Source organism: Heloderma suspectum, chromosome 3 (genome assembly GCF_057233095.1).
Source record: "Heloderma suspectum isolate Gila_16-S chromosome 3, 16-S_ref, whole genome shotgun sequence".
Classification (NCBI taxonomy): domain Eukaryota; kingdom Metazoa; phylum Chordata; class Lepidosauria; order Squamata; family Helodermatidae; genus Heloderma; species Heloderma suspectum.
The window spans coordinates 10,515,347-10,532,380 of NC_139460.1; the positions used below are offsets into that span (position 1 = coordinate 10,515,347).

Below are 17,034 nucleotides of genomic sequence, written 5' to 3' on the forward strand. Positions count from 1 at the left end.
CAAGGTGATGTCTCTGCTTCTGACTATGCTGTCTAGGCTGGCCATAGCTTTCCTCCCAAGGAGCAAGCGTCTTTTAATTTCATGGCTACAGTCACCGTCTGTGGTGATCTTGGAGCCCAAGAAAATAAAATCTGTCACAGCTTCCATTTCTTCCCCTTCTATATGCCAGGAAGTGATGGGGCCAGATGCCATGGTCTTAGTTTTTTTTAAAGCTAATGGGTTTTAATTGCCCATTGAAGACCAATCCACCCCTAAATACTTTGCATTACAACAGGGAATTGTTGTTGGGAAAATTCATTGCCCTCCAGTTACTATGAGAATTGCAGCTGAGCTCAGAGGGAACAGGGAATTCGGGGTGGGGGTGGGGGTGGCAGATGACTTCAGCGTCCCTGCGAATTAAAAAAAAAAGTGACCCTGCTGCATCCCTGTGAGTCCTCCTGGCTCCACTATGCCACTGCTTATTCACTAGGTAAGCTAATGAAAGATTCTGCTTCCTTCCCAGAGTTCATGTTCCAAGCATCCACTGTTCAGACAAACAACTTTGAGCTACTTCTCCTTGTCACCTGTGTTTCCAAGAGATCACTGTAGCAGGTTCGGGTTAGTTTTGTTTTGTTTACTATTTATACCCCACTTCTTTTTCTTCCAAAGTAATCACAAATAATAAAAGAAATAAAAACATTAAATCTATTTTAATGGTGAAATAAAGAAGACTCTTACGAGTCCCCTGGACTGCAAGGAGGTCAAATCAGTCCATCCTAAAGGAAATCAACCCTGAGTGCTCATTGGAAGGACAGATACTGAAGCTGAAGCTGAAATATTTTGGCCACCTAATGCGAAGAGAAAACTCCCTGGAAAAGACCCTGATGCTGGGAAAGACTGAAGGCAAAAGGAGAAGGGGACGGCAGAGGATGAGATGGCTAGATAGCATCACGGATGCAATGAATATGAACTTGAGCACACTCTGGGAGAGAGCGGAGGACAGGAAGGCCTGGCGTGCTGTGGTCCGTGGGGTCACGAAGAGTCGGACACGACTGAACGACTGAACAACGACAACAAAAAATAAAAATGAAAGCCGTTAAAACCTGAGCTGTGTGCAAATGTCCTCTTGAAATTATCCACCTTACTTGTGGGCAGTGAAATTTGGGAGATAATTTCACTGAATTTCTCCAGGAGGAGGAGAAATTCTCAACTATTTCTCCCAGACAGGGCTCCCCATTGGCAGGGCTCGTGGCACACCTTCTTTCTTTTTTGGTAAAGGTTTTGGGGGTCTTCGTGCTGCAACTTCGTCAACTATCTTGGCAGGCTGGCCCCCAGTTTGCATCCACCGTAATGCAGGTGGGGGCAGTGTTGTATCTAGCTCCAGGGATGAGGTAGAGTTAGTGCTCTGTCAAGATCTGTCCTCCAGTTTCCTGTCCTCCAATGTTCTCCCCCCACCCCACAAAAGAGGCTGCTTCATTCAAGATGTTTTATAATTTATTTTTGTGCTTTTTTTTGAGCTTGCCTAATCACATCTCCTGCCAACCTAGCAGTTCGAAAACAAGAAATTGCAAGTAGATAAATAGGCACCGCCTCGGCGGGAAAGGTGACAGCGTTCCGTGCACCTCGGTGTTCAGTCATGCCGGCCACATGACCACGGAAGCGTCTTCGGACAGCGCTGGCTCTTCGGCTTAGAAACGGGGATGAGCACCGCACCCTAGAGTCGGACGCGACTGGTTGGGGACACCTTTACCTTTACCTTTAATCACATCTAGCCTCCCAGGCTGCCTGCACATCCTGATCTAAAAAAGGAGGCTGCAGGCAGCCAGAGAGATGACTGTACAATGAAAAACAGGGCACTTGTGCTCACTCCCCGGGCACCTCCCTAGTAAGGTCAGCCCAAGAAACCCAAACCTGACCCCTGAGAATTTCTCTGAAATTTCTTCACCATTGAATTTCTGTTCGAAAACAATTTATCTTCTGTCAGATTGAATGAGAATGGTCAGAAAAAGGTGAGAGAAATTTTCAGCGCAGCACTAGTTAAAACATCACAGAGACGTTCCACGGTGATTTGTGTTCAAAGCCAACATGTAGAATTCAGCCCTTCTTCTGAAGCGAGGAGTACAGATTTGCTTGCTAGCTTGTACAGGCTGTGGATCATTAAGCATCAGGTAATGACCGGCCTCTTAACTGCATTCACCCTCAAATCTATTATGGCTGGTTCTAAGCAGCTGCACCATACCGTACTTTAGTTTAGAAACAACAGTCCCACTGCAAGGAACTGTTACCGAATGATTTATTCGAGCGGCGGCCGCCCGCCTTCACGGGGATTATTTCTTAATTAACAATCACTAACTAGCTGATGCTTGCTTCTTCTTCTTTTTAAAAAAATTCTTTTAAGTAGAAACAGAGACGCGGCCTCTTTGCCTCAACCAACGTGTGGGCATAAGCCATTGCAGATTTTATTTGTATCATTATTAAGAATGCAAGAACTGCCTTGTTAGATCAGGCGTCATTGGCTTGGATGTTAAAATAAGTTAACTTGAGGAAGTTCGTGGAAGGAAAGTTTTCTGTCCCCTCCTCCCGCTGCAGCCAACTATGTCCCTGAAAAGATGATTTGGAGGGCTGGGGAGCCCCCCTGAACAATGGGGTGCAGGGAGCTCCTGCGGGGGGGGGGGGAAGGACAGGATGGTAAACTCTCGTGAATTTCCTTAATTTAATTTGTTTTAAGAACATAAGAAGAGCCCTGCTGGATCACACCGAGGGTCCATCTAGTCCAGCATTCTGTTCACACAGTGGCCAACCACAGGAATCCCACAAACAGCACCCTCCCACCCATGTTCCCCAGCAACTGGTGTACATAGGCATACTGATTCTGATACTGGAGGTGGCATATAGCTATGAGGAGTAGGAGTCGTTGATAGCCTTCTCCTCCATGAATTTGTCCAATCCCTGTTTAAAGCTATCCAAACTGGTGGCCATCACTATGTCTGGTGGAAGTGAATTCCACAGTTTAACTCTGTGCTGTGTGAAAAAATCCTTCTTTTTATCTATCCTGAATCTCCCACCAGTTAGCTTCATGGGATGACCCCCTTGGGTTCTAGTAGTATGGGACAGGGAGAAAAATGTATCCCTATCTACTTTCTCCACACCATGCATAATTCTGAACACCTCTATCATGCCTCGCCCTACTCACCATTTTCTAAGCTAAACAATCCCAGATGCTGTAACCTTTCCTCATAGGGGAATTGCTCCAGCCCCTTGATCATTTTAGGGTGCAATCCTATGCATGTTTAGACAGAAAAAAAGTCCTACAAGTCCCAGCATTCCCCAGCCAGCATGGCTGGGGAATGCTGGAACTTGTACGACTTTTTTTCTGTCTAAACATGCATAGGATTGCACCCTTAATGACTTTTTTTTTAACCTCAGGGCCAAATTCCCTAAACCTCCACTCCAGCCAGATACACTCACAACTTTAGTTGCCCCTTAGTTGCCCTTTTCTGTACTTTTCCCAACTCCATCATAGGATCCAAGCCCGATCTGTGGCAATTCCCCCTCCCTCCCAACAATCCCTTGCACCCCATCTCACATTGTTCCAGAGAACCTCCTGATCCTCTGGAGTGGCTTTGGGTGGCTGGCTGTAGTGGGGGAGAAGGGGAAGGGAAACTTTCCTTCTATGAACTACCTTAAGGTAAAACAACAAAGAGTCTTGTGGCCCCTCAAAGACTAACAACTTTATTCTAGCATAAACTTTTGTGGACTATAGACCAGTTACAACCCAGGGAAAGCCTGAGTGAAAAGGTGTGTTTTCAGGAGGCGCATGAAAGATGCCACTTTTTCTGCCTCCCAAACTGCACTGGGGAAGGTTTTCCAGAGGGTGGGTGCCGCTACAGAGAAGGCCCAGCGTCGGGGTTCTTCATGGTGACATTCTGTTTATTTTTGAATGAGCAGCAAGGTCTCCTCTGATGATCTTAGATGTCACCTGTGTACAAGGTGATACTAGATAAGCCAATTAACACAGGTAGTGGGATAAAAATCCGTTATCCTGATCCAACCTCTGGCATTAGAATTAAACTTGCTGATGAATTCTGACTCAGCAGTCTCCCTCTCTAATCTCCCTTGAAGTTCCTTTGCTCTACAATGACCATGTTAAGATCAGTGATAGAGTGTCCTGGGAGGCTGAAGTCTTCTCCCACTGGTTTCTGATTATTGTCATTTCTGATGTCAGGTAATTTATCTTGGGATCCAGCTCGCTCATTAAGTCCAGCACATTCATTCTGGCCAATGGTCGCCAGCCAGAATCAAGCAAGGTATGATGGAGAATGTCTAAAGAGCATGCCCCATTTGAAGCTCCGAATGCGAGCATGGGCCTCCTGAAAGTATTCACAAATTGTCGACCACCTGCTTGCGTTTGTCTCTTTCCCAATTCACAGTTCAATTTGCACAAATTTCCAAATTTGTGGTAATTTCTGCAGTACACTGAATCAGCCCCACTTTAGTCTATGGAGGAAATTTGCACAAATTTGGGGAGATTTGTGCAAGTCTCCTGTTCAATCGCTGCTGGATTTGCACGAATGTGAATCGGGCACAAGACCAGCACTGAAACAATCGTCGGAAAATCTTAGTGATCTCAAGCATCGCTCGTTCACCCAGCCCTAGTCCAAATGCCTACTAAGTTATTTGGGACTATAGCAAGATTTGCTGAGGGACACTAGAAAAGGCAAGTCACTTTCCCCTCCCAGAGCAGCTCTTACGCTCTGAAAGCAAGGAGTTGCCCATTTATACACACAGGGATAATGGCTTTTTCATTCTAATTCTATCCTATATATCAGAGGTGGGGAACCTGGGGTCCTCCAGATGTTGTTGGCCTCTTAAATCTCATGAGCCCCAGCCAGGATGGCCAATGGTCAGGGATGATGGGAGCCGCTGTCTAACAATATCTGGAAGCCTGCAGGTTCCCCACCCTTGCAGTGAACTCATTGTCTGAGTGTCTTCCTTACGTAGCCAAAACAGTGCCATTGACACAAAAGAGGGAGGGAGGCCTTTTGAGATAGGGGCAAAATAAGTTGCAGGAGACCCTCAACAAGGTTCCCACAGCAACAGCAGCTGCTATTAATTCTATCGCAAGCAGAGAAAGGGACATAGTGTGTGTTCGCTTACTCTGTCACTCACCAGCACAATCCCCTTGTTGTGTTTTGCTGAAGAGGTGAACTGGCTCAAACAGACCCATCCGTCAGCTTGTCTGAATAAAACCTGCTACCTTGTTAGTGACAGAGAAATAGCGCCCAAGTTTTGCATTCCAGACTTTATAACAGAGCCGGATACAGATGTTGGGAATAGACAATAAATGTTGGGAACAGACATAAGCCAAATCAAAGAAAGCCAATATAATCCCGCTCAATGTTTTTCTGTATTGTGGTATGTTTTATTTATCAAACTGATGACATGGCTCAAATCGTAGCTGTGAACTGAGAAGCCCACAGCTCAATCATTCACACCTATGGATGGACGAACTTGTTACAGTCTGTGCTCGGCAGCCGCTTGAGCAGCCGCCAGTGTTGCCCACCCACGTGAGTGAGGCTGCGCGAGCCCCTAGAGAGCTCAGCGAGCTGTCCAGGAGTGCGTTGCAGCTGCCCACTCCTCTAAGCAAACCGCCATCTTTTACGCAAGGTGGGGCTCTATTTTTTCATAGATTACTGTTGCGCACAACAGTGGCCAGAAAGGGCCATTTCCACAACATTAAGAGGTCTCTAATGTTGTAGACCTGGCCCTTTCCAGACACCACTGTGCACAACAATAAATCTATGAAAATACGAAGCCCCATCTTGCGTAAAAGGGGCTCTATATTTGTACTGGGTGTGCGTGGGGGAAGGATAATTCCTTTGTCCCCTTCCATCCCAGGCTTGTTACGTGGGGGCAGCGGCTTGCTGAGAGGAGGGTGGCGAGAGGGGCTTCCCTCTTGCCTTCCTCTTCCTGTCAAGCCGCTGCCTTTGTGTTGCTGGGATGAGGGGGAGAGAAAGGATCATTCCTGTCTCCCCCTCCTATCCCAGGCCAACTACATGGGGACAGTGGTTTGACAGGAGGAGGAAGGCGAGAGGGGCTTCCCTCTCGTCTCCCTCCTCCCATCAAGCTGCTGCTTTCATGTAGCAGGGATGGGGGGGGGGGAGAAAGCATCCTCCCCCTGCTGAATCATGTGCCTGTAGCAACTGGTTTTTTTAAAGAATTAAATCTTGTGCACAATGGCCGGCTGGAAAGTGCTAGCCATCACGCACAAGATTTACAAAAAATAGCAAGTCGTCATTTGCGCCTTGGCTGCGGGCACTTGCAGACAGGATTGGATAAGCCCCAGCAGCTCATGCAGCTCAGCGGGTGGGGGCGCAGCAAGCTGAGTTCAGGAGGCTGAGCAGGGGGTGGAGTCCATTGGACTCCATCCCCTGCATGGAGGCTCACGACATCCCTATTCACCCCTCAGCCATTACTTCACTGTATGATATCAAAGAAGCCATTTGTTCTGTCTGCCTCACTCTTCTATCTCCAATATAATATTGGCCTGCTGTTCATGACAGTCATAAAGATTACAGAGTTAATAATTGTGACTACACAGAAGTGCCATACACAAATGTACCCCATCTTCCTCAGTGAAGGTCAGGGGCAACTCACATGAAACTTTGTCTTCACAACAACCTTATGAGGTGGGTTCGGCTGAGAAAATTTGACTGGTGCAAGGGTACCAAGGGTTTTCATGGCCGAGTGACAATTTGAACCCAGGTTTTCATGGTCGACACCAAATACTCCATCCACTGTAATGACTCGGTCGTTATTATCCATTGTAATTAATGTTCCCCAACACCAAAACAAAATAAAATACTTCCAATCAGATTCAAATGCATCTGTCGTTTGTCTCTTTTTTCTAAACTAGTTAATTTTTTATGTATTTGTTTTTTATTTATTCATTTGTATCTGTCCCTACCTTTTAGGAGCTCAGAGCGGAAACCTTGGGAGTTTATTCTCACAACAACCCTGTGAAGTAGTCTAAGCTGAGACTGTCCCAAGGTCACCAAGTGAGCTTCGTGGCTGAGTGGGGATCTGAACCCAGTTCCCGTAGGTGAACTGTGGGTTCTTTAACCCCTAATCAACCCAGAGCTTCTGGGTTTGGATGTCACACTAACCATCTACTGACGGGGTGACCACAGGTTGTTAATTGAAAGTGGTAGCAACGAGCATGCCAGAGGTGATGCGCTTGCTTACTCCAGCTCATATTTGACAATCAGTGTGTTAAACAATCCATGGGTTGTTTTGACATGTGAAATGGGCCAGTAATTACTAATTGCCTGAAAGCTGTCACACATCTGGTTTGGCCCCACAAGCTACCATTTTTGAAACAGACCCACAACTTTACGGGCTTTCATTCTCACTAAAGGGACAGCTTCAGTTTTTCATCTGCTGTCAACTGGAACCTTTTTGCAGAAATGAGCTTATTAGCAATTTGTTCAGTATGTGGATTTGGGGGTGGGGGTGGTGTTGCTACCGACTTTAAATCACCTACAGGCATAACAGGGTCAAAGAGAATCACATATTTTGCAGGTAAGGGGTCCTTAATGCTCAAATCGACCTACTCCACATAGCTTTATGACAGGTTTTCTCACGCTCCACCTTATTAACCCTCATTAAGAGAAAAAGCTAACTGTTTGTGGCTTTTGAAATTGCTAAAAATAAAAACAACATTGGTCGCATGCAGCTTGTCTCAACGGGAGGATAAAAACCTGGACAGACAATAGAGGGATGTAAGCACTGATGGTGAGGAGCAGATTTATCAGGGAATTGCAGCATGTGTCTTGGGGTCTCTTCCCCCCTGATCCCTGCTTTGCAAGGCCTGGTATCTCAAAGCTGAAAGGCTCTATGTACAAGGAAGTATGTTACATGTTCCAGATCTGAAATCTGGCACTGCCTCTGAACGGAACTAGTTATTCGCTGTACTTCAGATGTTCAGGCACTGAGTGCTATTGGTTATGTAGCCAAAACGGTACTACCCACATACAAGGGGGAGGGGGAAAAACCCTAAGAGAGGATCCCCCCGCCCCCATCCAGGGAGGACTGAGCATGCTCAGTGGCAAAAAATAAAGTGGAAAAAGGAAAGGTGGGGGGGATGGACTGGAATCCTGGACAGCAGCTTGCAGCACTGCATTTTTTTGCAGGTCATACTGTGAAATAACAACAATAATAATTTTGTGTAATGCTTTCAAATGTTCAAAGGGTTCACCCTGTAAGGTAAGTCAATATTAATATCCCCTATATTGCAGATGTGGTGAGACTCAAAGGGAGCAGCTTACCTAAGGCCACCTAGTGAAGTCATGGCAGAGAAGAGAGTCAAACTGGAGACTTACCCCTTTCATTGTTCAGTCTCTTGGCCACTATGCTACACTAGCTCTCTTAGGCCACAATCCTATGCATGTTTACACCATGATGGCTGGGGAATGCTGGGAGTAGTAGGATCTTTTTCTGTCTATACATGCATAGGATTGCACCCTCGAGGTCATACCCACAGTGTCTTCTACAAGACGGATTTGTCTGGGGTTTTTAAACTTAAGGAGTAGTCAAATCAGAGTTGGAGAAAAGGAAAACCAATCACAAATTATAATTCCCATATAACAAAAGCGTGGTGGACATCAGTGTGGTGTAGTGGCTAGAGTGTTGGACTGGGAGTCAGATCCGGGTTCTAGTCCCCACTTGGCCATGGAAGCTCACTGGGTGACTTTGGGCCAGTTGCAGACTCTCAGCCCAGCCCACCTCACAGGGTTGTTGTTGTGAGGATAAAATGGAGAGGAGGAGGATAATGTAAGCCGCCTTGGGTTCCTTGCAAGAGGAAAAAAGGCAGGATAGAAATGCAATAAAATAAATAAATACATAAATAAATAAGAAAAAAAGAACCATTAACATTTACTTAGAGCCCTATTTTCATCATTTGTCAAGCAGTCTTAGTCAAGCTTGTCCTATGCATGTTTACTCGGAAGTAAGACCCACTGTATTCACTGGAGCTTACTCCAAGTACGTGTGGGTACGGTTACAACTTTATTAAAGGCAAAGGTGTCCCCAACCAGTCGTGTCCGACTCTAGGGTGCGGTGCTCATCCCCGTTTCTAAGCCGAAGAGCCAGCACTGTCCGAAGACGCTTCCGTGGTCATGTGGCCGGCATGACTGAACACCGAGGTGCACGGAACGCTGTTACCTTTCCCGCCGAGGCGGTACCTATTTATCTACTTGCAATATCTTGCTTTCGAACTGCTAGGTTCGCAGGAGCTGGGACTGAAGACGGGAGCTCACTCTGTCACGCGGCAGTGGCACTCGGGTCTCGAACTGCTGACCTGCCGACCTTCCAGTCTGTAGTTCAGCGTCTTAACCACTAAGCCACCGTGGCCCCTTTACAACTTTATTAGCATTAAACATACAGGGTCCCCAAACTTTTTGGGTCAGTCAGCACACTTGGAATTTTGAGAGTGTTATTGGTGCTCTGCCAAAATAGCTGCCATGGGGGGCACCTTGCCCTTTCATAAAATGGCTGCCATTTTGGCCATGGCTTGTCATAAAGCACTCATTTCCCAGAAGCCAAGCTGGTGAGTTAAAAAGAAAAGTAACTTGTCCAGGAGCCTCGGTACACGGTGGGGTTGGAGCTCCAAAACACAAAACCGCTCTTTTGAACCCCATTAAAAATGGTGCTGGAGGGCAGGCCTTCACTTTGCAGCAAGCCAACCAGCCTCCCAGTTAATTTTTTAATTAAAAAATAAAATAAAAATCAGGAGGGGTTGAAAGTCAGGGAGGCACCAAGAGGGGTGTCTGTGGGCAAACTGGTGCCCATGGCACCAAGCGGAATACTCCAGCCTTATTATATGCACTTATATACTACATTATCAGTAAACCATACAATAGATCTGTATTGCATTCTTCTCAAGCAAATATGTACCATGAGTATAAAATCACATTTGATATTGTTGAGAACTTTTGTTTGTCATTCTTTTCCCTAGACACTTCAGAAGATGGTAGGCTCCTTTCTAAAAAGTTATCCCTTTTCTGTCTCCCTACAGTTATACGTATCTGGTGTGATACCTTCTCCATTAAAGCTGGAGTTGAGTTGAAACAAGTATGCAGTTTTTGCAAACATTTTCATGTCCCCATCCAACCAGCTCCCCTTGAAAGGATGTGGGCATTTCATGAGAGGGGGTGTCCCTGTTGTCAAGGCAACCAGGGTGTATATACTGCACTGGAAGAGAGGGCAATAAAACGCTGCAACACAGCAAGACAAGGATTATGGGCCTGGTTGCCTTGGCAACGCAGGGATGGGTTCCCAGTCCCCCATTATGAGAGGTGCAAATGTTGCCATGTAGCCAGATCTGATTGTCTATAGTGGTGCTATGTAGACAAGTCTGCTATGTAATCCCTGACTGGCTAGGGCACGGTCCCCAACCTCTTTGAGTTGGTGGCCACGTTTCGAATTTTGAGAAAATGCTGGATTCTCTCAAAAATGACTGCCATGTTGGGCATGGCCAGTCACAAAACATTCATTTCCCAGAAGGCAACTGGTAAGACTAAAAGAAAAGTAACTTGCCCAAGAACCTTAGTACAAAGTAGAGATGAGGCTTGAGCTACAAAACACAAAACCAGTCTTTTGGTTCAAATGAAGATGGTTCCAAAGGGTAGCACTTTGCTTTGCAGCATGCCAGTTTCCCAGTTAAAATCATCATCATCATCATCATCAAAAATAATCTTAAGAAATAAAACAAAAATCAGGAGGGGCAGGGAATATAACAAGCAATGCACAATGGCCCCCTAAACCCCACTACCATGGGTTCCTTGCTCCCTCCCTTCTTTCCCCATTTTGCATTTCCCAGAAGCACAAATTAGAACTATGGCCTAGATTTTTGCCAACTACCCTGCTAAGTAAACACACTGTATGTTCTGATGTCCCGGTGGGAGGAATCATATGGCATGGAGGACAATTTTCGGGGTGTGGAAATGAGTGAACATTGTGTTGTTCCCAGTATGATGGGTGTCGGGAGGTCACTGTCAAGGGCTCCTTGGCAGCCTCTTTCAGTCTAATCCAGTAGCCAAGTCCAGACACAGACAAAGGGATTCTTTTCAAAGCTTTATTCCTTTTTTACAACTTAACAACTCTACTATCAGCGACTAGCTATGAGCAGCAGCGTACCTATGCCCTAAGTTGGAACAGTTGGTCCCCGTTTGAAGGAGAATCACTGGCAGACCCTGAACTTATGGGCAAGGGAGAGTCCCTCCCCTTTTCCCTTGGATCCTCTGGGCGCAACCGTTGTTTGCGTGCCAACTGGGCACTACGCCTCCTTTCCCTGCCCTCCATTTGGCGCCACTCCCTGCATCGGCGTCGCGCGTCCAGCAAGTCTTCTTCCCATGATCTCTCACTCCCGGGAGTGCTATCTATGTCAGGAATGCCGGTGGGAGGAATCTCTGCCAGCTGTTGGCCCTGGGAAGGATGAGCGCGCTCCTCTCCCAGGAGTGGCTGCTCCGCCTCAGAATCAGAACTACTCTGGGATTCTATGGGCTCCGTGTCCACCCTGACAGTCACCCCTGCTGCCTTCTGAAATCCTCAGGTAGCCAGAATCAACATGCAGACAATAGGGCTCTTTTCCAAGGCTTTATTTCCATTCAACCTAATGATGCTTACAGATGCTAATTGCTTGATCCTACGAGAGAGACTTAAGAGAGCTGCCTACTTGGGGGTTCTAACCTTAGGAATCAGTTGATCTCTGTTTGGAGGGGGAGGTGGGAAACCTCTGAACTTATGGGCTAGGAGGAGAGAGGCATCGGGGTGCCACTGTTGCCGTCACACCAAGCGGGCTGAGCGCCTCCTCTCAGCGCCTGCCATCTCCCTCTTGATGCTGCGCTGGCACCTAGCATCCAGAAACTGCTGTTGCACCTCCCTCTCCCTGCCAGGGTCACTATCACTCTCAGGAATGTATAGCGGAAGGGGCTCTCGTCCTGGCTGAACCTCTGAACAGCGCACGGGTTCCTCTCCCATGGTTTCTATCTCTTCCTCCGAATCAGAACTGCTTTGGGGCTCTCTGGGCTTCGATCCAACCCTGACATCGGGCTGCACTGGGTTGAATGGCTCACAACTAGTGCAAGCCTATAAGTTGCCACTTTCTCAGAGTCCTTTGCCAATGCCAGAGCAAAGAAAAGACAAGGCCCCATCGCACACTTTCAGATGAATTGCGGCGGCTGGAAAAAGTCTGTGTGCGATTTACCGGGTATCGTTAGAACAAAGGCACAGTTCCATACCATTTCTTAGATCACAGGCATGGTTTGCATCTGAGGGGCTGGATGTGGGTTGCCCACACGGAAGAGGTGAAGGCCACTCTGGTAAGCCCTTTGAAGATCTTTCCTTACTATTTCTGTCTCCAGAAAAACTTTCACCTGAACGATGTTCATTGTTGTGGGCTTGGGGGAAAATTAAAATTACAGGCCTGAAACTCAGACCAGCTTGTCCAAAAGAAAACAACACTGCTGTGAGAGCCGAGAAACCTGGGCTGAATTTAGACCAAAGCCTGCTTTGCCCGTATCTGTGGCTTTGGGTGCAAAAGCCAGCCTGACTGTCACATGGTTTCAACTAGGGGTGGTTTAACCTCGAATTCCAAATCGAACCTGCCAAACAAGGAATGAGTTCACAAACCCTGTAATTGCCAGATCCACAGCTGGTAAAAATTGAGCAGGCTCAGAGGAATTTCAAGGGCAAGTCTATTAAAACAGAGAGAGAGAAAGAAACTTTTTTTCCATCATCCTGTATTATATACAATTATTTATACCACTTTTTTTTAGGAAGCCCTAATAAGCGTTTCATGATGAGATATTAATGGTGGGCAAGGTTTTCTGGAGGACATTTGAAGCAACGATTAAAACAATCTCTATATACAGAGCAAGATCCAAAACTGAATATTTATAGGTCCCTTTGTTTTCAATAGAAATGTTAAACATGTGCTTAACTCTCTTCCCGTGAAATCAATGGGGCATATAAGTGCTTAACATTGGTTAGATTGTGCCCACAGTTTCTAGAAAATCTAAAACAACACATCAAGTTTAATTCTTTTAAACTTTAGTTGCCTATAAAATAGGTTCCCTATACATTGTACAATTCTTTCAAAACAAAAATACAATAAAATGCAAAAAAAGCTAAAACCCAACATGATAAAAATACAATGCAAAGCCAACCAGATAAAATATGGTACAAAATGAGGAGCTAAATGAGTTTGTTAGCTCTCTTCCAGCCCATTTCTGCAGCCAGGCATACCCACAGCTTCATCTTATGAATGGGGTGCACGTTGTCAGCATACTGATCACAACACATTAAAATTCCCCAAATGGCCTCGCTCAACTGCTTTATCTAGATGTGGAATAGCATGGGAGATAAAGGTGGAACCCTGCAGGACCCAGAAGTGAAGATGACACAGGGCCCATCAGAAATCCCCCAGTACCACCTTCTGGAAATGGACATTCAAGTATGAAGAGAACCACCACACAACAGCCCCACCAACCTCCAACTCAGATAGCCACACCAGACCAGAAGGATACCAACGATGGTACTGACAACCATTGAGACATCAAGGAAAATCAAGAGGAAATCAAGCGGCACTTCCCCTGTTTCTTGCAACCGAGGTCATCTCATAGTCAGCCAAGGTTTTGGTGTCAAAAAAAGACTTAATCCATAATCCATAAACAACGACAACAAACAACACGCTTTGCCACCCTGTGATTTATAAACCAAATGACATCCTATGAAGAGGGGTGGAGGACCACCGACCCAAGGTCCAGACATGCACCCCTCCTAATTTCATCCAGACCCCATGTGTTTTCAGGGAGCTCCCCCCTCCCACTTCCCAGAAGGGCCGGTGAGGAAACATGACCAGTTTGGTGCTGCTGCTTGAAGATGCTCCAATTGCATTCCAGCAGCACCAAACACAACTCCCCCACACCCCGGTGACTTTTCCCCAGGGAAGGACTACTGTGGAGAGTGGTCAGTTGGGTTCCCCACCTCTGATTTAGAGCACTGAAGGTTAAAATCAGCACTTTGGATCGAATTAAAAAGGTGAGATGGAGGCAGGCCTGTAGCTCATCCAAGGTCACCAGGGAAACATGTTACAGAAATAAAGATTGCCCTCAGGACTCTGAAGATCTTAGCCATAAAACCATCCTTCCTCCCGTTTGTCAAATAACTTTTCTGCCCACTCTTTTATTGCTTCTCAGGTAATGTTTATTGCTTAGAAAGTAACTAATTATTGGTTGATGGGAGCTTGGATGCAATTAAAAGGATACCCTTTCCCTCTTAATATGCAAAATGTTTCTGAGCTTCATAATCATCTAGGTTTTATAACTCGTCTTGATTACTTTCCAAATGTACAATACTCGTTTAAAAAGGGGGGGGGGAGGTAATTGGCTCTTTAAAATAATGCTGCCTCCTAATGTTCAGCTACGACACCAAATGAGCACCACATCACGCAGGTATTAATGCCTTAAATTGTTTTGCTCCTCACACCCCGCGTTGAACGTTCTAAGCAATTTTTAAGCATAGATATGCTCCACCAAAGGAAAACAGCAGAGTGGGGAAATGGAAGGTAGCAATACTACACAAAAGCAATGGTAGCAAGTATCAGTGAAGAGAGAAATGAAGAACAGCGACAATTTAAAGAGCTCTGGCTGAAGATTTGTTTTCCTGCGGTGCAGGTCTGATTCATGTCTACTGTCTCAACTTGCGTAAAACGCTACACAGGAGGATGTCGAACCACCCTGAGTCACATCGCATGAGGAGGAACAAGAATGGGAGCGCATCCAGCGATCGGCAGCTAGTCTTGTCTCTCTCCTCATGAGTCAGGCAGGCTGACTGCCTCTGCATGCTGCAGCGGGGCCCACTGCTGGCGCAACGGGAGAGGATCGCTTTCGAAAGCAACCGGAAAGGAGCCAAAGCTCTCGTGTCTGGAATGGAATGGGGTCAGCACAGCTAGCAGAAGAGAGCTCTGCTGATCTGCTCTGTCCTGGAAACGAGCATTTCAGCTCATTTCCAGGGTTGCTCAAGGAAGCGCTAGCTTCCTATTGTGCCAGCAGCGGGTCTTGCTGGTGCAACATAAACAGTGGAGATGCGCAGGCAGTGTTGGATGCTGCCCATAGACATTTAGATGTATGAATCGTTACCCTTGGCTTTATAAAGAGAGAGAGAGAGAGGGAAAAAAACCCATTTTTCTCTTTATAAGGAGAACCCTTAGAAGAAAGCGCATCGGGGAACATAGAAGCTGCCTTATACTGAGTTGGACCATTGGTCCATCTAGCCCAGTACTGTCGACATGCTTTGCTTTTCTACATGAGGCATTACTGTGCACGTGTCATTCCCTGCTCATGGCTGTTTACAGGTTCTTTAGATGACATCGTGATCCTCCAGTTTCTATTTGCAAACAGCACTTTCAGCAAGTGTTTTTTTAGAGCAGGGAAAATGGGTATTATTTCTGATAGCGGAAAGAAAACTCAGTCTCTGCTTGTGTATTTGTGCCATTCCGCAATACCACAGTGCCACCTAGAGGTTATGTAGTGGAAAAGCAGGAAAGGAAATGCTTCTTGTGTAGTGCTCGGATCTCAATTCTGTGATGAAACCGAAAATAGATGCAGCAGATTAACAGCCTTGTGTCGAAAAGCCCTGACTGACCGTAGCTCTCCAGGGTTTCAGGCAGAAGTTTTTCCAGCCCTACCTGGAGATGCTGGGGATCAAACCTGGGACCTTTTGCATGCAAAGCAGTTGCTGTAGCAGTGAGTCACAGCCCCTCCCTAAAGTAGGAAAACTGTTCCAGGGACTGGAGGGGAAGGAGGGCTTGTCATGTTTGCCTCACTAGCCCATTGGTGCCCCACAGAAGGAGGATCTTTCTAATTCAGGCTCCATTGGACTGAAAATGGAAAGGTTTGTTTTTTTAGGTAGGGATGGGATGAACGTTTGAGAGGAGGAGCTCAAAATGCAAACTCCCTTTCTTGAATAAGGCGACCCCAATTCAAGTGTGGCAAAAACACCTTTGAGCTTGGGGCTTGCATTGCTGTGGAGCCCCCCAGAGCCCCGGCTACAAAGAACAGGATCCCTCTGCCACCTGCTACCCCTTCCCCCATCACCGAGGAGTTGGAGAGAACAGAGGCAATAGCAGGGGAGGGGGAGCAGTGGCCAAACTGGGCTCATTGGGGTGTTCCAGCAAGCGCACAAAAAAGCGTTCCTCCCAGATAAGTGTGCATAAGAGTGCAGTTCAGATGGAGGGCAGGTTCTGTCTTTATCCTTTTGTACAGCTTCTACTTGCTGTTGGCACTTTACAAATCTAACAGCAGCAGCAGCAGCAGCAATGGCAACAACCTATATGGCGTGGCCTTTTTTCAGGGCACGTGTGCTGGTGTATCGGCCCTGTGGGTTAGTCTGCAAGTCTCCTTCCATTTCCTGTTGAAATGGGATTCTTGCAGGAAGGCTGCTTGACATATTAATATGCATTCAAAGCAAACGGTTTCCAAATTAGCTCCAGTGCGAGTCACTGATTTGCCACACAGATAAGTGCGGAGGTTACACCAGAGGTCAACGACACTCCATGTTTATTGGCCGACTCTTTGGTTTGGAGCCGATGATATTGAGCATGTCTAAGAAATCACCTCAGAATGAGGTAGGGCTAATTGATAATCTACAACTGCTTTTGCATATTGACAAGACCAGCCTTAAAGAATGCAGAACTGTGGGGAAGCAGCAGAGCCGAGATGGGCAGCATCTTTGAAGTATACATCTCTCTTTGCTCTTCGGGCAGTAACTATCGCTCTTCCGCATCTAACACGCATTTCCGAAAGGAGTGCCATTTACCTACTGGGAACCACCACCCAAAACACCTGCTTAGGTTGCTTCTGCAATTGAGCTGGCTTAGGTGGGGATATGCTCCATTAAAAAGTCCTGAGTAAATGCACTGTGGATGTACTCCCATGAATGAAGCTGCATTTGTAGGGTAAACAGAAATACCTGGCAGTTCGCCTTCCCTAATAC

The 17,034-nt window shown here is 46.5% G+C and overlaps 1 protein-coding gene across 1 annotated transcript in view; it reads right to left on the minus strand.

The window, feature by feature from the left end:
• Positions 1-7,390: 7,390 nt before the first annotated feature.
• LOC146349347 (teneurin-4-like) overlaps positions 7,391-17,034 on the minus strand; it is a 35,745-nt gene continuing 26,101 nt past the window's right edge. The window contains exons 4-5 of the mRNA XM_084845393.1: positions 14,757-14,963; positions 7,391-7,518 (exon numbers count right to left, since the gene is read on the minus strand). Coding sequence (XP_084701519.1) covers positions 7,391-7,518; positions 14,757-14,963 — 335 coding nt within the window. The remainder of the gene's footprint in view (positions 7,519-14,756; positions 14,964-17,034) is intronic.